Genomic DNA, 27,342 nt, shown 5'->3' on the forward strand with positions numbered 1-27,342 from the left:
CTTGACTGCCCTAGGTTCTGCGCCCTCCAACCTACTCTACACACTGAAACCAAAGAAAACTCTTTGAAACACATATAAGTCACATCACCACTATGCTTAAAGCCCTTTAGTAACTTCTTGTTCCCTTTGTGTAAGACCACATTCATAAACTGACCCTAACCTACCTCTCAAATCTCACTTGTACCTTGTATTCCACGCAGTTGCTCAAAAAGTCATATTAAAACAAACAAACAAAAAAAGAGATCAAGGTTTTTTTTCTTTCTTAAATAGGCTTCTTCTCTCAATAACACACCTCAACACCCTTATCTGCTGGCTAACTCAAACTTATCTTTCAAGTTTCAGCTTCCACATCACTTCTTCCAGATCTGTTCCCATAGCACCCTGTACTTTCCTATGTCACAGTATTAATTACACTTCTATAATCTTTTACTTGTGTGTTTTTTCCTGAAAGGCCGGTATTTACCCTGCTTACTAGAGCATCACAAATATCTAAAGTACTTCATATTGAATAAATATGCAATTAACATTAGGACAAACCCACTATTTTGGACCAAACATTTTCCCTCTCAAATACAGTAAATGTCAAGTAAGACAGGCTATAGAGAGTTTATGTACAACAAACATTTTTCCATAACAGATATAACTATTCACACCCTAATTTTTAGCATTCATTGAATTCAAAATATAATTATGTCAGAATTTCAATAACTCACATAACTTGTTGTGACTTTAGAACAAAAGTTGGTTCAGTATTTTCAACTGGATTGGAAAACAGAATTTTAAATTACCACTGATGATGTCAAAAGATTTATGGTTTAGGGAAGTGATCTAACGCTATGTGAACCGTATCCTGCTTTTTAAAGAAGTCTTTAATACATAATTTTCTCTGGACTCCACATAAAAACAAACATACATATTCATGTAGGACCAAGAAAATTATTAAACCATTCTTATCTGTACTACACAATTAGGTATAAATAACTTTGGCAGATGATCTAATAAGGAATTTAATTTCAGGAGGATATTCCATCATCCACCAGTAAAAATGTAACTTTAGACTTGGGGTGGTTGAACACACAATACAATACACAGAGGATGCATTATAGAATTATATACCTGAAACCTATATAATTTTATTAACCAGTGTTCCCCCAATAAAGTCAATAAGAAACTAATAAATAAATAAACAAATAAATAAACAAATAAATGTAGCTCTTATAAGCAGTTCTTATGTGGTCTATCACTCTATTTCCTATTCCTCTCTTCTTTGTTATTGTTTATCATCAACTTTCTCCTTACTTATTTCACTTCTTTCTCCATCTTAAGCCTTAACATCACTAGTGGTACCCATATGTATCCCTAAATTATGTCCTATTGTTCCATACCCAATTCACATTCCACCCACTTTGTACCAACAAAGATGTAGAATCAAAGGAAGATGGAAGGGATGAAATGCAAAAGATAAGTAATTTGATTACAAAACAGATACAAAATGGTTTAAAGTACCAAAACATTTACTGATAACAACTCAACTCTCTGCTTTCACAATTGAAATTAATACTAGCATCACTTGGGTAACTTCTTAATATTCATTAACTTTGAGGAGCACTCAAAAATCTTAACACTAGGCACACAGTGTTGCCTGGCCAAAATAAAAGGGGACTATTCTTAGTTATTGACATATAGATGATATTGGCAACTATTTCACAGTAATAAGTAAGCCCATATTTCCATTGGGAATTTCCAGTTCTACGCTTGGAACTCAAGAATATTACAGTATTAAACCATCTTTAACTTACTGTACAAAAGAAAATGCTGTTTTATTTTAAACATACATGTGCAGATGAACACACTCATTGAAAGTCATAACCATTGGTACTTCCACTCAACTTGACATAGAAAACACACACATAAACATAGGAAAGTATGTTTATAATGCCAAGGATAAAGAGAAAAATTTTACAGCATAATCTCCAATACATAATTGGACAAATCATTGAGTTACAGTTTTCCTAATTTAATGAGTTTTTCTTTAATATAGTATCTATTACAATTTACTCTAAAAATAAGTGACTGTATGTATGCAATCAAATTCCTTCCAAACTATATTCAACTGATTCAAAGATATATAGTCTCCATCTAGAAGTAAAACTTCTGCTCTTTAGGTCAATAATTTATTGCAGAATAATAAACAGAAAATATTCTGAGACCATGTTAAGATAAATCAATGTAAGTTTTTAATTTTGTGCAGTTTTAGCTGCACAACAGATAAAAAAGAATATAACCAACCAACTTCAATACTTTTACCCCATAAAGCTTAAAATTAAACCGGAGTTGCCATATTAAACATATAGAATACAATTCAGCATGAAACATACAAATATTCCCCATTCTTTCCATTACATTTACCAATCAGTAAAAATTTCAAACCAATTTGTACATATCTAGAACATATTTATCATATGTTCATTAACATTTACTGCAAAAGCTTAATAGCATAAAAGGAATAAGTACCATTTTAAAAATTCTAAATTCCACTTACTGTACAACTGAATGAAGCCAGAGGGGAAACAAATTTAGGTTGACTAAGGGAAGATCTTTCTAAATATTGAAGCTACCTCAATACAGAATGGCTGAAATAATAGTGGCCTGCAGAGCAACAGGGGTTAGTAGCAAAACATTAGACACACCTTAGTTCTTGAGTCTATTTTTCTCTTTGAACTAGAGAGTAGGGGTGGTTCTTGGGGCTAATAAAACAATGATTTCAAAGATTAAATGAAATAATGCCTAAAATAATGCCTAAAACAGAGCCAGGACTATGCAATCACTTTGAAGCTATAATAAAGGCTGTAGAGGTTGATAATTAAACACTTTTACTTGAGACCATTTAAGTGCACACCCTCATGGATTTTAGTATATCCACAGAGTTGTGCAACCATCACCACAATCTAATTTTTGACCATTACTGTCACACCAAAAAGAAACCACGTAACCATCAGCAGCTACTCCCTATTCCTGTACAACCCAGTATTAAACAACTAATCTATTTTTGTCTCTATGAACATGGTTCTTCCAATGTTTCATATAAATGAAATCATACAATGTATGGCTTCTTTCATTAGGCATTCTGTTTTCAAAGCTGCATCTTCCTTGTACTACCTCAGCATTTCATTCATTTTTAAAACCAAATAATATTCCACGATATGGATATACACATTTGATTTATCCATTTAGTTGATGGACATTTAGGTTGCTTACACTTTTTGGCATTATGAATGCTAACGGTACAAACATTTTTGTACAAGTTGTTGTGAATATGTTTGCATTTCTAGTGAACAGAAACCTAGAAGTAGAACTGCTAAGGCAAAAGGTTAATAACTCTACATTTGCCATTCTAAACAAATTATTTCCCAAAGCACCTTCAACATTATACATTTCCACTAGCAATGTATGAGAATTTCAATTTACAGAGGACATTTAAGTGTTAATGCTACTGTATTTTAAAATAAAATATTACACAACAAAACCATCAGATGACTTAAAAAAGGGCTGCTTAAGGTGGTAGTCATTGGTTAATGCTAGTTAATATTTCCAAGTGCTTACTGTATGCAGACACTGTTGTAAGTATTATTATTTCATTAAATCTCAAGTATCATCACTTATTCAAAACACAATTATTTTATGTACATTTTAAGAAAAAATGTTTCCAATTAAATTATGACAGACCATCCACTGAAAGATACATCCTGATTTCAGAGGTGTTAAAAATATAAAAAACTGTTTCAAATAATTATTTAAATATAGTTCTTTACATGGATTAACTCCTTTAATCTTTACAATCCTATGACAGCACTTTATAGATGAGGAAACTGAGGTACACAGCAGGTACCTTCCTTAAAAATGACAGTTAAATAGCAGAAGAAAGATTTAAACTCTGGTTGACTGTTCTTGTTCTTGGTATAGACACGGTCCTTCACTTCAGAAGCATAAAAGCTAGTGAAAGATACACCCCCCCAAATAATACATTAACTGATTCTGTATTTGTTCTGGTACTACACAAATGATATAAAATGCTACTGAGAACAGGAGAAAGTCTGATGGACATAGCTTAATAGAGAACGTGATACTTACACAGACCTCAAAAAAAGGTAAAATTTTAAATGACAGAGACAATGAGTCAAGGGAAAATGATAGAAGAGTGTGAAAGAATAAACAACATCTACAAAAAGCAAATAATCTAGGCTGACAAATCTAGGCTGTACAACACCCGTGTTGTACATGAGGGTGGCAAAAATTAGGATGGAAAAGAAGATTGAGGTCAGGTGGTAGGAAGTTTAAATGCTCAGCTAAGGAGTTCTGACTTTATTAACAAGAAAAAAAAAGAACATGATCAAAATGGTACTTTAGGAAGAGTTACAGAATGGCAGTGACAAAGATAAAGGGTGATAAATAATAGAGAAAATTGGGAAGTAATAAAGTTAAATGCCTAAACTAAAATGAGGATAACAAAAGTATAGACATAAAAGAAGCTGTTCAGTCAAAAATAAGTTTTAGTTCTTCTTGTTATGTGATTCTAGAGCATTCCATTTTCTCTTTTAACACGTATCACAGTTATATTATTTGTTCATTTTTTTTCCTGCTAGAATGCGAGCTCCATGAAAACAAGAGCAGTGTAACTCTTGTTTACTGGTATATTACCACGTAGCACTCAAATAATTATTGAAAAAATTCAGAATATACTCTTCCCTAAAAAATGTACTTCTTTGAGGAAAGTAAGAATTTGTATAAGAGTTTTCTACATCTAGGAATGCTGCAAGTTTTTCCAGACTTAGAATTTAAACCACTGTCAGATGTACATCCTATTATTCCCCTCTAGAGCCAGAATTAGCGGCTTCTGAGTAAGCTTGCTTTTCATAATTCTAGAAGCAAACCATTTTTCTTCACCTTAAATCTGTCCACACTAAATTTACACATCAACAACTCAAAACACTGTAATTTTAATAAGCACTAAAATACACATTAATTAAATGGACCAAGAGAAGTATTTCAGAAGTTCATGCACGAAAATAGGCTTACAATACCTTAGGGGGATTAAACGGATATGTTTCTGGTATTTTTATCTCTAGTTGGTATCTTCCTCCTAAAAAGGGGGAAAACAGAAAGTTAAGAACGCTGCTCATCTCAAATCAAATATGTATAGCCAAATATAGTGATAGAAGTTTTCAAAACATGTATTTTATATACAATTACAACAAATTCACTTTAAAGTTGCAACTCAAAAAGGAAACAATCCAAAGCACTAGCTTTTCATTTAAAGATTACTTAAAACATACAGAATACCCGTTTTATACAAGTGTATTAGCTTATCAGTGAGTAATAGGACTAGACATAGATAAATGCATTAAATCAAGACAGTCCAATGCCAAAGATTTCATTGGGATAATTAAGTAGTATAGATTTTGTCTCGTTATTTCCTCTACACCACACTGACAAGAGTTGCCAAATAACAGGAGGGAAAAAAGCAAAGGGGGGGGGGGGAAAAACAGAAAGAAAGCAGGGAGGTATAAAGGCATAGATGGTGTAAAGGAAAAAGATATACAGATTATGCCATAAACTGAAAAAAAAAAAAGAAAACTTTTAGCAGGTTCTCTCAAATGTAAAGATGTCTCAAACTTTTAACTTGTACCCTAAATTAAATGCCAACACTGCTTGTTAAAATTTTAAAAATCAAACCCACCAACTCTGGTCTAAGGAAAATACTATTCTCTGCCTCTAAACGGGTATACAAAATACTTTATGAAGAGATTGTTCTAACCATAATGTATAAATAGAGGGCAACATTCTGTTTTGAAGTTATCTTGAGCAACTAGCAGCTATATTCATATTTTTTAAAAGTTTACCTAGCTTCCCATACCTGGAAGGGTAACTGCCTCTCAAGGTCTAAAGGGGTAAGTCTTGCACTGTATGAGAAGCTGGATTTAAATCTTAACTCTAAGGAATCTTCCAATTCTAAAATATAACCAAATAAAACTGTGCTACCAGAATATTTACATATAAAACTATGCCTGGGATTTGCACCAAAATAATCAAGGAATGATCAGATCGAAGACTGGTCGTGAGTTGACTGTCTTTCAAACTAGCCAATGATTACAGGGACAATTCATTATACTATTTACCATATATATATATATATATATATATATATATATATATATATATATATGACATTTTCCATAATAAAAAATAAAATAAAAACTACGTGCTAGGAGCAATATTCACTTCAAAATTCCATACATTCAACTCTCAATAAATCCTGAATTCTCTCATATCCTCCTTTTCCATTGTTAGCAACAGACAGATGAATGTGGATCTCAGAGGAAAACAAAAGAGCAATTCACTGGGAACCACTTTCTTCAAGTCATTTTTGTTTCCAATTCTTCTTTTCTTCCTAATTCTTTTTAATAGAATCCTGAAGTGACTGATGCATGATTTGAACTACATGCCTGAATCACAGAATGTATGTGAGCAGTGAAATATAAAGAAAGTAGTCAAAACAAAAGGAACAAAAAATAAGACAGATAAGAGACAAGTACCTGAAGAAATTTTGTGAATATAGAAATAACTCTTTAGGTTCAGTTATAAATGTTAGCTTCAAATATAGGCATAATAAATTTGGTCTGAGAAATACGTAGGTTCTTTTCCTTCTTAAGAATCGTATGTTTTTCTGAGTAAATTCAGACTAATGTCTCTATAATCTTTCACATAAAGTTCTTCCTTCTTGAATGTTCAAAAACAATCTATCAGGAGTAGTATGAGAACTGTGATACAAAGAGTGCTGAACCCTAGAGTTCCCCTAATCCTATTTCTACTCCATATGCTATTAATATGCTCTTTCTTAAATTACTATCTGGTAACTTTGAATATATAACCACCATAGCATTATTTGATATATTTGATAGCAACCCAACTAAAGGAGCTTTATAACTACATTATTCATATTATAACAGCTTTCCCTGTAAAATATTTATTTCTTGAATAACAGCTTTTATTTAAAACTTTATAATTTTTAGCTTAATACAAAGGGGATGAGATTTTTAAAAATATAAACAATTCCATAAACTCAAAACAATTCTTAGGAAAAAGAATTAAGAATTAAATCGTTCCTTTCTCCATAAGTAATTATGACAAAAAAAGAGAATTAAATAAGATGTGCAACAAAATAATTTTTTCATGGGTATTCTACTTCTCACTGAGATTTAGGGAAAAAAAACAAAAACAAAAACAAAAAGATGTGAAAACTAGAAAGAGCTCTGTAACAAATATTATCAAATATTTATACATGTTTACATTTTAAAAAAAGTAGTATCTAAGTTTACGCCCTTGGATAATGCTTTTCCTAAACAAAGTGAACAGCTTCTCTTCAATAGTTTTATGGTAAAAAGAATACAATGTAAATTAATCCATCTCAAATATATACCCCCAAAACATATCAAAACTAATCTTATCAAACATTAATGTCTCATACAGTGGCAGCAGTAGAAATAAGCACTTAAAACCCACCAAACTTGTTTCTAATTAGCAAAGGATATGGCGTGTATAACTTAATCATCTTAAAAATAGTGTATAATGTTCCAATTTTAAAACTTATCTACCTCTTAACCCTGCCTGGTGTGGCTCAGTGAATTGAGTGCCAGCCTGAGAACCAAAGGGTCACTTGTTCAATTCCCAGTCAGGGCACATGCCTGGGTTGCAGGCCAGGTCCCCAGCTGAGGCAACCACACATTGATATTTCTCTCCCTCTCTCTTTCCTGCTCCCTCTCTCTAAAAGTAAACAAATAAAATCTTAAAGAAAAAAAAAATCCACCTCTCTTAAAGGCTGCCAAGAAGGTAATAGACATTCTGCTTATTTAATTTAGTTTAGGAGGTACCTTATTTATAGTTATCCATCTGCTGAAAGAGCTCTAAAATAATAATGCTGCTGCCCTACTATTTTTTAAAATACATCTAAACAACCTAAAAAATAATTCAGGAAGTATTTACAATAATGCCTGCTTTCAGGAAGAAGCTAGTACACTTATCCCTCAATATCCGCAAGGGACTGGTTCCAGGATGTACACACATTCCACCCCCAACCCCCATGGATACCAAAATCTGCAGATGCTTGGGTCCCTTAAATAAAATGAGATAGTATTTGCAATATAACCTATACGTATCCTCCCTTATGCTTTAAATCATCCCTAGATTACTTGTAATACCTAATCCAATGTAAATGCTACATAAATAGTTGTTATATTGTATTGATTGTTCAGGGAATAACAAGAAAAAAAATCTGTACATGTCAGTACAGACGCAACCATCCATCATACATCTAACTACACAGTAGACATTACAAACAATGTAACATTTGTTCCCAAAATACTTTCATGTAAGGTTGGTAGAACCCACAGATAAGTAGGGTCAACTGTATATTATTATGTACAACTCCTGTTATTAAGACAAGAACCTGATTTTTTGTAAGATAATCTAAAAAATCTATTGTCCATCTAATGATTGTCAAAGGAATAAATGAACAGCTTCCATGAGAGCATCCAAATGAGGTCTGGCATACAGGAGGCACTCAATAATTAACAAAAAACTAAATGATGGCTAAAAATGGCTCACATGAACTATAAAACAGAAAATAAAATTTCATTTAATATTACTAAAGACATTTTGGGGGGTCTTTAAAATCTGGAATAAAAACAGGAACATATTCTAGAATACTGAATTCTTGTGAAAGTTTAAGGTAACTGTTCATTATAGAATTACAGAACCACCACATTCAAAGTAAGCATAACCATCACTTCTACTATTCAGTAAATCCTGATTCATTCAAAAGCAGAAAGTAATGATAAATACAGGCTTTGAAGTTAAAGGCTGAGACTGAAATCCCAACTATGCCATTTAAGATATTTGACCTTAAATAAGTTACTTAACTTCTCTGAGCTTATGGTTAATCTATGAAACAGTGACAACTATACTTACCTCATAGGGTATGTTGTAAGAATTGAATGAGAAAACACATGTACAGCTCTAATAAGTAAAACCTCGATAAATGCTACTAATACAAATTGTTACATGATTTCTATTAAACAAGTATTTGAATGCCTATTATATGCAAGAACCTTGGTTATACTACCTAACCCAAACTTATATAACTGAAGATTTGCCTAATGAGGAAATAAAAAGCTATAAAACTTCTTTCTGTATCTTACCACCTGATTCCATGGTCTAAAGTAGCTAGAGACTTAGTTTGTGAAAATTAAGTTCATCAAGGCTTTCTCCTTTCTTTTCTGTCTTACAACAATCACTCAAAAGCTTTTCCAAATTAAAAAGAAAATTAAATATTTAGAATACAGCCTGTATGAAGACATATGAGTGAATGAAATGCTAAATGACAAACAGGGGAGAGGAACTTAAAAAAATAATTCTATATTTTTATCAGTCAGAAATTTAAGGCAAGGCTTGTTATAGATACCATATGAAGGGTAACTGAAAGTATATATAGTCCATGTTAAGTTAAAGGCTTAACAGATATGTTTTATACTATTAAATTCTAACCTATATAACCTGTAATTTGGCTCTACTAAATCTATTTTGGGAAAAGAAAAAAGTTAGCTAAAATGTGTTAAGAAAAATCCATCTAGATAAGTATCTATTCTAATTATTTAAAAACTGCCAAATGAAGTTACCTTCTATGTAATTTATAATAGATGCTTCAGGTTATTCTGATTTAATGTTTCAGACAAGTTCTAATACCCACAATATTTTGATACAGAAAAAAGTACTTGCCTTCATATGGTGTGTCTGGAGGTCCTGCTATTTCTCCTCTTAATTCTGTAAAATTCTCATCTACAAGATCTACTTTAATTTGATTTTTGCTCGTCTTAAAAATAAACAGAAAATAAATGTTAGTTATATCAGCAAGAAAAAAGCCTATTATAAAGTATTACCTATAAAAATTTTTGAAACCCACTCTTTCATTAGCTCGGTTATCTGCTCTAGTAAAAATAAGAGCCTGTGTTTCTCTATACTTAATTAGCCAGTTTTAAGAATATTTAAAACAAAAAAAACTAACATGTTTTCACCTCAATGTTTTTAATTAAATAAAACCACTATGAACAATAGTACAATGGCTTGTCGACTTTACAGGAATGCTTAGAGAAAAAGAGTAGACACTTATTTTATAGTTGCCAACTTCATGTAGGTCCAAAGTGATAAATCAATTCATTTGTAGATGAACAGTTATCCTATACCCCCAGGTTACATGGGTTCTATCGAGGTAAACAGAAAATTTAGTGTCAATAAAAGCCATTTAGGCCATAAGCTCTCATTTGAACAAAGCACAACAACTCTACAGATGTTTAGGTTAACCAAAATACTACACTATCCACCCAGATGTGAAAACTCTAAGCATCCTATCAACTTCCCTTTCCATAAAAATTCCTGAAACCTAAACACCTCACTAGTATCATCTAATGCCTTCTTCAATTTGTTTTTCTACTTAGTTTACTTCAATGGCAACGACCTACTTTCAAAACAGATTTTTGTTTAAAATTTATATCCATCTACTTATTTTAGACGTTATCTTACTTCTCAAAGTACCTTCTTACCTACAGTATCACTTCAATCTCTCTGTTCTCAAGTCAACAGTGATTCAGAAAACCCTCCAGTGGGATTCACATTAATGTTTACAAGTACTCGTCTGCAAATGGCTCTCCATTTATATTTTCTGACCTATACTAGTATCTTACAGGTCTACATTCCTCATAGATTATCCTTCTCTTTTCTCAACTTTTAAAAATATAAAGACTTGGTATATTATGTGTTCATTTTTTTTGTTAGAATTTCGTATTTTTCATAAGTAACACAACATATCTACTCTTATGAAAGAAAGCCTCGTAAGATTTCAAGAGTAAAATTTTGCTTCTGAACCTGTCTTCTTAAACTTGCTTCCTCTACCCACTCCAATCGAAGATACTACTTTTACTCTTTTTCTGTACTAAACAGTTTCAGTACAAGCCCTGGCTGGTGTAGCTCAGTGGATTGAGCACGGGCCTGCGAACCAGAGGATCGTGGTTCGATTCCCAGTCAGGGCACATGCCTGGGTTGCAGGCCGGTTCCCTGCAGGCCAACTCCCAGCAGGGGACGCACAAAAGGCAACCATACATTGATGTTTCTCTCCCTCTCTCCTTCCCCTCTAAAGATAAATAAATAAAATATTTTAAAAAAAAACAGTTTCAGTACAGAAAAATGTACAACTCAAAACCTAAATTTTAAAAATTTCATGACTTCTAATTAATGTTATCTTTCAATAAGAACATAGGATAAAAAACTATGCATTTTAAAATTAAATATTCTAATTAGTACTGGTTTATTTAATCTTTTTTTATACTTGGGATTAAAGTACTATTTTATATTTGTCTGAAGATAATTTTACCCCAAAATGAAAATTAATTATAAATATGCATAACTGGAATTTTTTCCCTGTGCCCTAAAAAAAGGTCATTATCACCCTGGTATTTGTGGTAGAGGATTAAATGTACAATTTTGGCAATGGTAAAATACTCTGTTCAGTATGCACAGCAATTTATGCGAAAATCAAAATCAGAGTCATCAGACCAATTTACAAGGAGCCACAAATTTACAAGGAGCCATAACTACAGACTTCCATTTCTCCTGAAATTTCTAAGTAAAACAAGAATAACCAGATCCTGCAAATCATCAATGCTTTCAAAGTTCTCTATTGCTTCCCACAACACACCTTAACCAAAAAGAAGTAAATTACCTCAAAATGTGAGGATATTGAAGGAAAGGATTAGATTCAAGTTTGGAGAAAGGGAGGAGGAGATAACAGGAACTAGAAAAGCTGACTTTTAGGCCCCGGCTGGGTAGCTAGCTCTCTTGGTTAGTGTCCTGATACACCAAGGTTGTGGGTTCAATCTCCAGCACATACAACAGTCAACCAATGAATGCATAAGTGGAACAAGTTAATGTTTCCCTCCCTTCCTCTCTCTTTCTAAAACCAATCAATTAAAAATAAAAGCAAGGTTCCTTTTAGATTGCCCAACTGTGTTGGTTAGTAAAATGCTAAATAAACAATTATTAATTTTTATATCCCTGTCTTCATTTTTGTCCTCATTACCCCCAACTTATAATTGAGAGAAATGTGGGTCTTCTTTCACTCTGAAAAATTTACTGAAGTATTCAAGAAAATACAATCACCAAGACAAAATCCGTCATCAAAAAGCATTCCACAGAGTCTAGATTGGGTCTTTATCTGCTGATAACCAAAGATAAAAAGAAAATGGAGAATTAAAGACAGATTTTTCAAAGCCTAATTTTTCCATTTACAACAATTATCCTTTATTACTTCCACAATTTAATTCAATCATCCACAATCCAGTGCCCTCACAAACTAATTCAAAATTCTACTAAGACTCAAATTCCACTTAAAATCCCATTTTGGCATTAGATAGATGTGAACTGAATCCTAGTTCTGCCAATTATTTGTGGTGTTAATTCAGGTAAGTCACTTAACATCTCTCAATTTTATTACTGTAAAATGAAAATACATATCTCAGAATTAAATGAGAATCTCCTGGATAAAAGTAGGAGATGTTGTTCATCTAACAACATTAATTAAAAAAATGTTTGGTTTTGCTTTATTTTATAAAATGTATTCACAGTTCTGTTTCAGCGTAACAACAGAAATGTAATTTCTAAAAATAAATAACAAAATGATGTTTTAATTATTTATCTTAATGAATGCAACAACCAGGGAGGCTAACTAAGTCTTTTGGATAAAACCTTGAAGAACTGTGTTTGGTTTCACTGCACTACATTTTTTTGTGACAACACCTGCAAAACTGCTTTTCTACACTTCTCCCAACTCAGCTCAACACACAGTGGGACCTCTGGTAGCCCTGATTTTTATAATGTTCCTTTGTGGCTCCAATGCATTTGTAATACATAAAAGGAAAAGACATGAATAGAAACTACAGCTCTTTAATAAACATTTTAAGTTATGCAAACTGTTTTATTAAGATATAACATATAAACTATGCAAAATAGCACACAATATTGAAACTAATCTGGATGTGGTAAATAAATGAGCATTACTGCTAACAAACAACAGTGCAGAACTTAAAGCAATTTTAACAGATTTCCAAGGCCAAGTCTCTTGATGAATTGGTATCACCATCACAAAAATCTTTCAAGTACTTCCTGGGGTCTACTATATGCCAGAAAGCAACTTCGAGTGTTAGAGAACAAAATTAAGTTCCTGCCCACTGGGAGTTTACATTCTAGTGGGTTCAACTGAAAATTAAAAGATTTTATCATATAAGCACTAAGTATAAAGTACTTTTTGTTTAATTTGTTTAAAACTTAACATATGACCTTGAGTCAGTTACTTAATCATTCTGTACATACCTCAGTTTCACCCTCTGTCAACTGGGGGTTAAAATATAAAATAGTACCTACCACACACACAATTCATGGGGGATTCAGTGAATTAACACAGTATATAGAACGCCTGCCACACAGTAAATGCATTAAACACAGAATGTTTAATAGCCACTTCACACTGTAACATGTTGACTTTCGATACTGTTATAGCAGAAAACTCCCACCTAAAGCAAATATTATTTTTAAAGGCCAATTTATCACATTAGTCTGACTTCTACTTGTTACAGATATTTGTTCTAAAATAAAATTCAAATTCAAATTTCAGGCAAGACATTTGTCATTTTTGTTTCCAATTCTTCTTTTCTTTATATTCTTACTTTGAGGAAAGTAAGAATTTGTATAAGAGTTTTCTTCATCTAGGAATGCTGCAAGTTTTTCCAGACTTAGAATTTAAACCACTGTCAGATGTACATCCTATTATTCCCCTCTAGAGCCAGAATTAGCGGCTTCTGAGTAAGCTTGCTTTTCATAATTCTAGAAGCAAACCATTTTTCTTCACCTTAAATCTGTCCACACTAAATTTACACATCAACAACTCAAAACACTATAATGTTAATAAGCACTAAAATACACATTAATTAAATGGACCAAGAGAAGTATTTCAGAAGTTCTAAATGATAATTCTAAATGATACCTAAAGTTACAGATGTTTTTATGCTATAAAGAAATGATTTCTTCCCTAGTCAAATCACAACTACCAATATTTAGGGTCACTGCTCATCACAATCATGCAAATTACTGGGAACTTCAATGCTTCCAAATTTGCTGAAAATGAGGCTTTAAAGGTTTAACAGTTGCAACGATTTAATATAAAATGACTTATCTTTCTCCTTCTACTCCAAGGCCAAAGAAATAAGAAAGATTTCCACCCTTTTTTAAAAAAAATAAAAGTTTTATTTATTTTTAGACAGAGGGGAAGGGAGGGATAGAGAGAGAGAGAGAGAGAGAGAAACATCAATGCGTGGTTGACTCTCTCTCACGTGGCCCCCACTGGGGACCTGGTCCACAACCCACGCATGTGCCCTGACTGGGAATCAAACCAGCAACCCTTTGGTTCATAGCCCTCGCTCAGTCCACTGAGCTACACCAGCCAGGGCAGATTTCCACCTTTTAAGCAGTTAAATTAAAATGTGCTGAGAAGCCCTGGCTGGATAGTTTACTTGGTTAGAGTGTCATCCCACTGTGCCAAGGTTGTGGCTTTGATCCCTGGTCAGAGAACATACAAGAAGCAACCAATGAATGCATAAACTGCATAAATAAATGGAACAACAAACTGATGTTTTCTCTCTCTCTCAAATCAATAAATGAAATTAAAATATGCTTTATAAGAGCTTGGGGCATGTCATATTCCCAAAGCAGGGTTGACACAAAAACTGAGAGACTAGAAGGACAGTGGGAAACTAAAGGCATAGATAGGAACACATTTATGGTCCTTACCGAAAATAAGTTCTAGACTAGTGGTGTTCAGTACAAATATAATGTAAACCACAAATGTACTTTAAAATTTTGTAGTAATCACATTAAAGAGTACAATGAAACAAATTAATTTTAACATGTTAATCTCAATACAGAGAAATTATCATCACTTTAGCAAGTAATCAAAATTGGAATTTCTGAGATTTTTTTAAATAGTAAGTCTTCAAAATCCTGTGTATAATTTACAATTATAACTCATTTTCAATCTGGACTGCCCACATTTCAAGTGTTCAAAAGCCATATGTGACAGGCAAATCCAGATACAGAAAGTAAATTATTGGTTGTCAGGAAAGGCAGGAGGAGAGACAATTTTTCAGGGTGATGAAATATTCTAGAATTAGTGGCAAGAGTTGTACTTTGTGACTTATACTAAAAACCACCAAATTTAAAATAAAAAAAATAACTCTTCAAAACATGAAGGAAAAAAGTCACATGTAGATAGTAGCTACAGTATTGAATAATGTAGCTCTAAAGAGCCAGGAAATAATAGCCTCTCCAACTACAACAATAGTGTGCCATTAAAATTTTACTTTCTAAACTTCTGTCATCACACTTCACACAATCCACAATGCAGAATAATTAAAGTTCTGATCACAGTGATTCAATAAATATTTACTAAGTACCTACTATCTGCAAGGCAAATAGGTACCAATGGTAAAATGATCAGCCAGAAATGTTCCCTAATCTACTCTATTACCATAAATAAAGCCTTCATCCTATAGCATTAGACAACAAATTATATAATTTTTAAATGGAGTACAGAATATCATGAAAGTAATATTTAACAGAGAAAATCTGGAGGGTATGAAGAGGTTTTTCTAAAAAAACTACCTTTAACAGACTTAACTAGGTAAAAGCCAATGAAGGCATTTTTGAACAGAAAGTCAATCCTGTGTAAAATAGAGGCAAAGGGCTTGGTATGTTTAGGAACTGAAAAGCCACCAACAGGACTAGTATAGGCAGAATAAAAGAGCAGGAATGATGCAAACAAAGTCAGCAAGAGCCAGATTTTATAGGGTCAAGAACAATGAGAAACATTTAAAGTTGTGACATGACAAACTGATTTGGGTCTTTACAATCTCTGTAATAAGTAGGGAAATGCCTATAAGGAGACTGAAGAAGATACAGAGAGAAAGGTTAGAAAAACAGTAAGAATGATTACAAAGTCCACTGAAATGAAGAGAAGTAGATGAATTAAGAGAGACTAAATTAGCAGCCAATCTGGCACCAGGTGTTAGACTTTGGTTCAGCAACTTTGGTACTAGAGTTCTGGGTATGAAAGAATTCAGAGCCAAGACTCAACCTGTAAGAGGAAGTTTATTTAGAAAACCACAAAGGTGGAAGAAATGGGCTCAGGAAATGAGTTACAGAGGTAAAAGGCCCTTGAAACTTAGGAGAAAGCAGGAAGAGACACATGCCTTGAGGGACAAGAGAGGGAGGAGAGGCACATTAGGTGCTCTCTCCTAGGAAAACAAGCCCTAGGAAAAGGAGGAGGTGAATTAAGGCATTTTGTTCCACCCAAGTAGACAGCAGTGTTCCATCCTCAAGGCTTTCTTCTGGAGGTCTCAGTGGAGTATCAAAATATAATATTCACCAGCTTTCCCTCAAGGTCATAGTCTTCACTGATTAATCAGCATCAGGGTGAGGGGTCAGTCACTGCAACTGATCCTGATGTCAACCACAGCATCTGCCTGGCTTTCTAGGCCTGAAGATGAAAAACACAACTGAAGCCTAGATTGTCATCTCTAGGGGTTAATGCTTAAGGCAGTGATTTTGCAATGACCTGTAACTTTGCCTGTTGCTAGGCACCTGGGGCTTTCTGTTCTGGTGACCCTCAGCACCTGGCCCATCATTCCTTGCTCTGCTCATGCCTATCAAACTTCTTATTATAATTTGAAGTAAAATTTATAGGATTTAGTTATTATATACTAAAAGTATATGATCTCAAGCAGGAAATAAAGATAACTCTTAGAGTTTTGGTTTTCAACTGGGTGGAATGTAGTATGATAAACGAAGATAAGGAAATTAGAAATTGAGGGGTCAGGGTTCGGGGAAGAAGAAAAATCAAATCCAATTTCAGATATAATGAAAATAGGTACGAAATCTATATAAATTCAATGGGCCAAGTAGACTGCTGAAAACAGGTCTAGAGCTCAGGAAGGTCTAGGCTGAAGACATGTTGAACAAAACAGAAAAACAAACAAACAAACAAACAAAACCCAGTACAGTCTGTTATCACTGGTTCCAAAGGAAAGAAAAACATTTCAGGGGCAGAGCAGCTAGCTAATGTTGATGAGAAATTAACAATGATAATAATAGATAATACTTGCATAGCAACTTATAAGCAGTATTATAACTAATTTAGATGTAGTAACTCAATCCTCATAACAATCTAATGTGTTTACCAACAAGGAAACAGACACAAAGAGGTCACATAGGTATTAGTGAAGTCAGGTTTAAAAAACGATTCACGAGCCAATCTATTCTGCAGGCTCTAAGATATCATTAATGATAGGATGCCATGATGTATGCCACTGAGGAATAAACACTCACATTGTCACACAATATTTCATCATTTAGAATTGCTATTTTACACTTAGTGAAATAGACTTTATATTATACTTAAAGCTGCATTAAGAAAAAAATAAGCAAAATGGTTTTTGTTCACACACAGCATACTTCCAGAAGAAACAGGCAAAAAGTGATTTCCTTAAGGTAGGAAAACAGAACTACAGATCTAGGGTAGATGGGAGACCATGGTGCTCTCTGAAAATTATTTTAAACACATACACATATAACTTTTGCTGCAAAACATGTTATAAAGGCTGATGGACTGAACAACAGAGAGGTCTTTGCAAACTGAAAAAAAAAAATTACTGGTACCTTGGCTTACATCAGAAAACAAGCAGAAATGTAAAAAGTAAATAAGTATAATTTTAATCAGCGACCTCAACATTTGTAAATAAAATGAATAGCCAGCAATTACTTATAATAATAAGTAATTTATTAATTAGTACAACAAAAGCTTGCAGGTACACTAAGAATTTAAAAATAATCTCCTAGGGCCCTGGCTGGTGTAGCTCAGTGGATTGAGTGCGGGCCTGCGAACCAGAGGATCGCGGTTCAATTCCCAGTCGGGGCACATGCTGGGGCACATGCTGGGGCACATGCTGGGGCACATGCTGGGGCACATGCTGGGGCACATGCCGGGGCACAGGCCAGTTCCCAGCAGGGGACACATGAGAGGCAACCATACATTGATATTTCTCTCCCTCTCTCCTTTCCTTCCCCTCTAAAGATAAATAAATAAAATCTTTATTAAAAAATAATAATAATCTCCCAGGAGAACACAAATTAATTCGGTAAACTGAACTGGTAATATATTTGATGTCAATATCACAAGATAATTAAGAAAAAAGATGTTAGTACATAGCTACTTAAAAATAAGTAATTTGTTCAGAAATCTCATAACAAAAATACAAATTTTATTTTGATATAAATTTTTAATTTTTATTAATCAACATTAATGACGTTTTGTCAAAATTTAAATGACTATAAAACATTTCCACTTACAAACTACATAGGTGTCAAAAGGCTATTCTTAGACATCTTTGTTCACAAGTCTTAGGATAGTTTTCCTTTAGAGTAACTATCATCGCACAAAGCTAAAATGCTTTTTAGTGTGGCTGTACTTGTATTTATTGAAGTTCTAAAATGCAAGTTCCTCTATTTCCTAATTATAGAAATGCTCAGAAAAGTTGTTAAAGGTTCTCTCTGGAAAACAGGATTAGGACTGAGGGGAAGAAGGGTGGATAGGTCTTGGAAACTTTTATTTTATAGTTCTACATTTAGAAATTTTTAACAATTAAGGACTTCTGGCCAAGATGGAGGCGTAGGTAGATACATTGTGCTCTTCAACAACCAAAAGAAGGACAACATACTTAAAAACAAAATATAACCAGAACTGGTAGGAAATCTAACTTTATGCAAGTCTGACAACCAAGGAGTTAAAGAAGAAACATTCATTCAGACTAGTAGGAAGGACAGAGATGGGCAGCTGGGGCACAGAGGACACGCAGCAAGGCAATGGTTGGAGGACTTAGGAGGCTGACAGTGGCTGGCAGAGGGGTCTCATCTCTGTGCAGATAAACCAGGAGAACAATTGGTGAGACAGACCATGCAAATCAGGGTTCTAGCCAGGGAAAAGAAAGCCTTAAAACCTCTGGCTGTAGCCCTGGCTGGTGTAGCTCAGTGGACTGATCTCAGGCTGTGAACCAAAGGGTCACCAGTCAGGGCACATGCTGGGTTGCAGGCTAGGCCCAGTGGGGGCCATGTGACAGGCAACCACACATTGATGTTTCTTTCCCTCTCTTACGCCCTCCTTCATTCCCTCTCCAAAAAGAAATAAATAAAAATAAAATCTTAAAAAAAAAAATCTGTGGGGATTGCAGCAGCGGGAGAAACTCCCAGCCTCACTAGAGAAGGGTTGCAAACCCTCGCAAACCCACCTGAATCAGTACCAGAAGGGCCCAGTTCGTCTGGGGGTTGTAGGGGAAATAAATGAGAGCCAGCAAAGAGCAAGTGGCACTGTTCCCTTTGGGACTTCTCCCCTACAGACAGAGCCACAATGCAGCCAAGTGGGTTGCCCCGCCCTGGTGAATGAATACCTAAGACTCCACTTCTTACTATGTAACAGCTGCACTGAGACAAAGAAACATGGCCCAAATGAGAGAACAGATCAAAGCTACAGAAAAAAATACAACTAAGTGATGAAGAGATAGCCAACCTATCAGATGCACAGTTCAAAACACTGGTAATCAGGATGCTCACAGAAATGGTTAAATATGGACACAAAATAGAGAAAAAAGTGAAGGCTGTAGAAAGTGAAATAAAGAAAAATATACAGGGAACCAACACTGAATGGAAGAAAACTGGGACTCAAAGCAATGATCTGGACCAGAAGGAAGAAATAAACATTCAACCAGAACAGAATGAAGAAACAAGAATTCAAAAAAAGGAGGTGAGGTTTAGAAACCTCTGGGACAACTTTAAACATTCCAATATCCGAATCATAGGGGTGACTGAAGGAGAAGAGTAAGAGCAGGAAATTGAAAACTTATTTGAAAACAAAATGAAGGAAAACTTCCCTAATCTGGTGAAGGAAATAGACTTCCAGGAAGTCCAGGAAGCTCAGAGAGCCCCAAACAAGGTGTACCCAACGAGGAACACACCAAGGCACATCATAATTACATTACCCAAGATTAACAACAAGGAGAGAATCTTAAAAGCAGCAAGAAAAGGAGAGTTATCTACAAAGGAGTTCCCATCAGACTATCAGCTGATAGGCAAGAAGGGGCTGGAAAGAAGTATTCAAATCATGAAAGGCAAGGACCTACATCCAAGATTACTCTATGTAGCAAAGTTATCATTTAGAATGGAAGGGCAGATAAAGTGTTTCCCAGACAAGGTAAAGCTAAAGGAGTTCATCACCAGCAAGCCCTTATAATACAAAATGTTAAAGGGACTTATTTAGGAAAAAGAAGATAAAAACTATGCACAGAAAAATGACAACAAACTCACAGCTATCAAAAACTGAATCTAAAAAACAAAAACAAACTAAGCAAACAATTAGAACAGGAATAAAATCATAGTTATGGAGATCATTTACAGGGTTATCAGCTGGGAAGGGGAAGAGGGAGAATGGGGGAAAAGGTACAGGGATTTAAAAGCTTAAATGGGTAGGTACAGAATAGACGGGGACATTAAGAACAGTAAGAACAATGGAGAAGCCAAAGAATTTACATGCACAACCTTAGACATGAACTAAGTGGGGGTGATTGCAGGAGGAAAGGGGTGAACTGAGTGTAGGGGGATAAAGGAAGAAAAACCGGGACAAGTGTAATAGCATAATCAATAAAATATACTTTAAAAATTATGTTTATACTTAATCTCATGCCAGTGACTATAGAAAACAAAATCTATACATTAATCACAAATTCCTTAACACTCAGGTAATCTTTTCTCAAGAGCCTATCCCTGCAGTATCAAGGTTGTTATACAGCAAACAACTTACATAATGGGTAGTTTTCATTTACATAATATTGGAAAACCTGGAGGATACTACTGAGAATTCCCAAAAACCTGAGTTCTCAGAGAATTGTGTATATATGACAAAAATAATTGGCAATAGGGTGTTCTTGCCAATAGATTTCTACAGTAAAGTGTTGCTGTAGAAAGAAAAAGAAAAAGAAAAAGAAAATTTGTGGGCTTAGTTGCTAAAACAAAGATTAAGTAAAAACAAAAGTAGGGAAAGGAAAGGAAACAAGCCCCGAGTGCTACCCTGCAGGGTTGCTGGATCGATTCCCACCCAGAACACATACCCTTGCTGTGGACTAGGTCACTAGCTGGGGAGGTGTGAGAGGTAGCGAATCGATGTATCTCTCACACATCAATACATCTCTCCCCCTCTTTTTTTCTCTCCCTTCCCCTCTCTAAAAATAAACTAATAAAATCTTTTTAAAAAGGCAACTAAAACTAAGATAAGCCATACCTTGTATTTACTACATATTAATAACACCATGAGTAATAAATGAATTACATTATTTTGTTAAAAATCATCAGTAATAATTTGAATATGAATAGAACATTAAGACAGAAACAGAAAAATTCACAAAATAATACCTTTTCGACAACCACTTTAAAAACCCCCTAGTTCTCAAACATCCCAATTTACAAAGATTAATCCCATATTTTCTTTTTTAAAAATGTATTTTATTGATTATACCATTACAGTTCTTCTATCCCCCCTTCATTCCCCTCCACCCTACACACCCCCTCCCCCATCACTCCCCCCCCTTTAGTTTATGATATGTCTCAAGTTCTTTAGATTCTATATTTCCTCTACTATTCTTGCCCTCCCCCCTATCTATTTTCTACCTACTGTCTATGCTATTTTCTGTACCTTCTCCCTCTCCCACTCCCCTGTTGCTAACCCTCCATGTGTTCTTCATTTCTATGGTTCCACTCCTGATCTAGCTGTCCTCTTGGTTTGCTTTTGTTTTAGGTGTGGTTGTTAATAACTGTGAGCTTGCTGTCCTTTCACTTCATATTTTTCATCTTTTTCTTAGATAAGTCCCTTTAACATTTCATAGAATAAGGGCTTGGTGATGATGAACTCCTTGAATTTGATCTTATTTGAGAAGCACTTTATCTGTCCCTCCATTCTAAACGAAAGCTTTGCTGGATAGAGCAATCTTGGCTGTAGGTCTTTGGATTTCATGACTTGGAATACTTCTTTCCAGACCCTTCTTGCCTGTAAGGTCTCTTTTGAGAAATCAGCTGACAGTCTGATGGGAACTCCTTTGTAGGTGACTGTCCCCTTATCTCTTGCTGCTTCTAGGATTCTCTCCTTCATTTTAATCTTGGCTAATGTAATGATGATGTGCCTTGGTGTGTTCCTCCTTGGGTCCAACTTCTTTGGGACTCTCTGAGCTTCCTGGATTTCCTGGAAGTCTATTTCCTTTGCCAGACTGGGGAAGTTCTCCTTTATTATTTGTTCAAATAAGTTTTCCACTTGTGGCTGTTTCTTTTCCCCTTCTGGTACCCCTGTAATTCGGATGTTGGAACATTTAAAGATGTCCTGGAGGTTCCTAAGCCTCTCCTCATTTTTTTCAATTCTTGGTTCTTCATTCTTTTCTGTTTGGTCATTTTTTTCTTCCTTTTGGTCCACTCCCTTGATTTGAGTCCCAGTTTCCTTCCCATCGCTATTGGTTTCCTATGAATCTCCCGTCATTTCAATTAGTTTAGCCTTCATATGTTCCTCTAATTTGTGACTAAAATCAACCAGTTCTGTGAGCATCCTGATCACCAGTGTTTTGAACTGTGCATCTGATAGGTTGGCTATTTCCTGGTCGCTTAAGAGTTATTGGCTCTGGGGCTTTGAGTTCTTGAGCCATAATGTTTTGGTCTGTTCGTGCCTGTTATGTATGAGGGATAGAGGCCTAGGTGATCACCAGGGCAGGGCAACTCAGTCGCTAGGTTGTGATGCTGTATGTGGGGGAGGGGTCAAAGGGGGGCAATGGTGGTCCCCTCTCCTGCTTCCTGCAACTGGGGCCTGTGCGGTCTGTCTCACTGCTGGCTCCTTTTCCTGGTTTATCTGCATGGGAATGTGTGACCGAGGTCAGCCTGCTGCCTTGAGCCCTCACTGGGTTTGCCAGTTGCTACCCCACACCTGGGATCCGCCAACAGCTGCCTGTGCGCCTGGGTCTGTCAACGGATCTTTCCTGCTCAACCCCACTCCATTGCTGGCTCTGGCCCTCTTACTGGTGTGGCTGAATGGTTCGTTGTTGTAGGAGTTCCATATAGTTCGATTTTCTGTGTTTTGGTTGCGTTTTTGTTACTAAAACTTTGTTGTGTTTTAACTTGGTTGTGCAAGGAGGCACAGTGTTTCCACCTACGCCTCCATCTTGGCCAAAAGTCCTTCCATTTTTACCTGTCTTAAAATACTAAAGCATAATATGCCAAAAGTTGTGCATATTTTCTTCCATCCTCAATACTAAAATGGCTACACAAAAATTCAATTTTGGTAAGTTTTTTAAAAATGCACACTGATTATGACAGCGGTCATAATAAAATCTAACAAAATTGTTTTGAATGAAATTAAAGACAAATAAGCACCACTAGAGCCAGCTTACAAAAAAAAGCCGAAAAAACTATTAGGCCAAATCAACACAACAACCTAAGAAAGCACTTTGGTCATGAAAGTATGGAAGATCAGACACTATGACCCAGTAATTTATTTCTAGGCATCTCAGGTAAATAAACTCAGATAAAAATTACTAAGTAAAGATATTCCTTTCAGTATACAGGGATGAGCAAAAGTATGTTTACAGCTGTGTACACAAAATAGTTTATTCTTATTATTAATTATTGTATTATCTTTCATACAAACAATTGTAAACATACTTTCACCCTCCCCTATATATAGTGGGAAAAAACAGAAACAACTTACAAATGTTCAACAAAAGAATGGTTTAGTCAAGTAATACTAAATATAAAAAGTACACAAATTAAACATTATTTAACTTTTAATATTTAAATTAAACACTAAATATTTAAAGAGAATATTCAGTATTGAGAGGAAAACCAAGACACATTAAAGAGAAAAAAAACAAAGAGGGGCAATACTAAGATCCTGGTAAAAAGAAAAAAGGATGTTAATAACAATAGCTATCTGTGGTTTATGAGACTGTTACATGTTTGTCATCTTTGTACATTTCTTCTAAATTCTCATACAAGAGCAAGGATACAAGGGTTGTCTGTGTTTCCAATAAATATTAATAGACTATAAGCTCTTATCCCCCAAAGTCATACCTTTAATTTTGTTATCAACAAAAACTGTACCTTCCCTGAAATCCATCTCAAGTTTTTGATTCCCAACCCTTTCAGTTTAGTTTGCTTTAATACTCCAAACCCAGCTATTAGCTGGTTTCATCAAAAGAGCACCATTCCTTCTCATCATCAACCACTTCTGTCTTCACTTCCCTCCTTAACCAGTTTACATTCCATAGGCATTCATTATAATCAGTCCCTTGCAAATACTATGGACTACCTTGATGCTCTTCTTCCTTCATGGTACTCATAATGGCAAAGCCGAAATGCTAAACTCATTCCATAATTAACTAAAAAAAAAAAAACACCTTGCTGTGCATGCCCCAAGTAGCTCTGCTGAGGGAAACAAACAAACAAAATCATAACCATCATTAATTGGTCTCATGCTTAAGTGAAGACCATACACACATATCAAATGGAATTTAACATGGCCCTATGTGTCTGTTCCTATTAAAGAACAATCCTTCCACTCTGCTAGGAATACCATCCCTCCATTCTTCTCAAGGACTTTATACCTTTAATTACCTCTCCCCTCTCTAGCATAATCAATTTCTCCCATCCATCAATATACAAACATATGCTAGTATCTACCAGAAAAAATTTTAAATATCGCTGAAGCCACATTCTTCTCCCATTCTCCCTTTTTAATCTGTTCCTGTCAAAGCAAAGCTTTCTAAAAGTTGATGATATATGAACAGAGTTGAAACTTGAAATCTGTATGGTTTTATTAACCAATGTAACCCCAATATATTCATTTTTAAAAAATGTTAAAAAGCCCTGGCTAGTGTGGCTCAGTGGATTGAGTGCTGGCCTGCAAACCGAAGGGTCACCAGTTTGATTCCCAGTCAGGAAACCTGCCTGAGTTGTGGGACAGGTTTCCAGTAGGGGGTGCACAAGAGGAAACCACACACATGTTTCTCCTCTTCTCTCCAAAAATATATTTTTTAAAATGTTAAAAAGAAGTCAACCATACTGCCAGTTCCTCACCTTACTTCCTTTTAACCTACTCCAGTGATATCCTTCTTCACCATTCCAATGAAAATATTCTAATCAAGGTCACCAATAACCACCATGCTGGAAATTCAAGTCATTTCTCCCAATCATCAGCATGATAAAGTTGATCACTCCCTTCCTGGGACTGTCTTCTCTTGGCTTCACTGACATCATTCTCTCCTGGTTGCCGATACATCACTAATACCTCACTCTCCTTGTCCTTTGTTGGTTCTCCTTGGTTCAACTTCAAAATGTGCTAGGGGCCTAGGACAAATACCAGGACTTCATCCTGTACCCTCTTCCTTTTAAAAACAAATTGTCCTAGCCCTGGCTGGTGTAGCTTAGTGGATTGAGCACAGGCCTGCAAACCAGAGGATCGCGGTTCAATTCCCAGTCAGGGTACATACAGGTTGCAGGCAGGTTCCCTGCAGGACAACTCCCAGCAGGGGACACACAAAAGACAACCATACACTGATGTTTCTCTCCCTCTCCCCTTCCCCTCTAAAGGTAAATAAATAAATTTTTAAAAAATTGTCCTAGAGTTAAGTAACCCAGGCTAAGCTTTAAATATACCATCTATATTATATATGATGAGAAATCTCTTTTCAGATCTGACTTCCAGATTCATATATTTAACTTTATTTCCCCACCTTAACACCAAACAGGAACAATGTAAAATTACCTTCCCCCTCACTCTGGCAGGTGTAGCTCAGTGGATTGAGCACAGGCCTGTGAAGCAAAGGGTCGCCAGTTCAATTCCCAGTCAAGGCAAATGCCCAGGTTGCAGGCCAGGTCCCTAGTAGGGCACACATGAGAGGCAACCACACATTGATGTTTATCTTCCACTCTTTCTCCTTCCCTTCCCCTCTCTCTAAAAATAAATAAATAAAATATTAAACAAACAAACAAACCGCAAAATTATCTTCCTCCTATTCTTCCTCATCTCAGAAATGAGCACCACCATCTATCTGGTTGCTTTAGACAAAATTCTAGGCGTTTTTTCACCTTCTTCATTTTCCCTCTGTACCATAAGCAAGTTCTGGTGACTCTTTCTACCTTCAAAACACCTCTCAAATGTTTCTACTTCTCTTCAGTTCCCTATTCAAAACTTAAACCCGAGCTACAATCATGTCTTGCCTAGGATACCCAGCAAGGCTACCCAACTGATCTTTCTGAGTTCATTTCTACCCCCACCCCATGCTACATACAGCAAGTTGCCTAACTAATTTCCTGACTCCTTCTTTCTTACTAATGAAATCCTGATTTTAATTGAGTAGCAATGTGCCTGGCTAAAAAAAAAAAAAATCTGCTAGCCTCTCTTAAACCAAGAAAAGTTATGACACAGTCCTTGATAAAAAATAAAATAAAAACAGGTTACTGGCCCTAGCTGGTGTGGCTCAGTGGATTGAGTGTCAGCCTGCAAACCAGAGGATCACTGGTTTGATTCCCAATCAGGGCACATGCCTGGGTTGCAAGCCAGGTTCCCCCCGATGTGGGGTACACAAGAGGCAACCACACGCTGATATTTCTCTCCCTCTTTTTCTCCCTCTCTTCCCCTCTGTCTAAAAATAAATTTTAAAAAACCTTTAAAAAAACAGAAAAACAAAACAAAAAAACACACAAACAAACAGAAAACAGATTACTGAATGGGGCTTCTTAGAAAGCTCTTTAAAGTGAGAGAACTCAGCTGGCATATGCTTTATGCCTTTCCCTTTCTGAAATTCAGACATGTTGCCTGGACCAATGACAGCGATTTTGAGAATTTAAAGACAAGGGTCAAACTCCTAAGAATTGTAAATTGAAATTTAGGATTAACTATTAACACTGTAAAGCCCTTAACTAAGTAACTCGGGGATACTTCCCTTCAAACTCTTATTTGTTTAAACCACTACCACTAATTCTTCTTGTTACATCCAGCCAAACTCAACCCTTAACTCTTAAATCTTTCTTCCTCACATCTTCAGTTTCAGTTAT

At 35.2% G+C, this 27,342-nt stretch overlaps 1 protein-coding gene across 2 annotated transcripts in view; it reads right to left on the bottom strand.

Moving 5' to 3' along the window:
- UBE2K (ubiquitin conjugating enzyme E2 K) overlaps positions 1-27,342 on the bottom strand; it is a 60,558-nt gene that overhangs the window by 18,785 nt on the left and 14,431 nt on the right. Inside the window, exons 2-3 of one of the 2 annotated variants that reach the window (XM_037064306.1) lie at positions 9,832-9,925; positions 5,082-5,140 (exon numbers count right to left, since the gene is read on the bottom strand). In XM_037064306.1, the coding sequence (XP_036920201.1) occupies positions 5,082-5,140; positions 9,832-9,925 (153 nt within the window). The remainder of the gene's footprint in view (positions 1-5,081; positions 5,141-9,831; positions 9,926-27,342) is intronic. The other variant, XM_037064307.1, reaches the window with a different exon arrangement.

The sequence above is a fragment of the Sturnira hondurensis genome, unplaced genomic scaffold (genome assembly GCF_014824575.4).
Source record: "Sturnira hondurensis isolate 20B ecotype Veracruz unplaced genomic scaffold, ASM1482457v3 Scaffold0015056, whole genome shotgun sequence".
Classification (NCBI taxonomy): Eukaryota; Metazoa; Chordata; class Mammalia; order Chiroptera; family Phyllostomidae; genus Sturnira; species Sturnira hondurensis.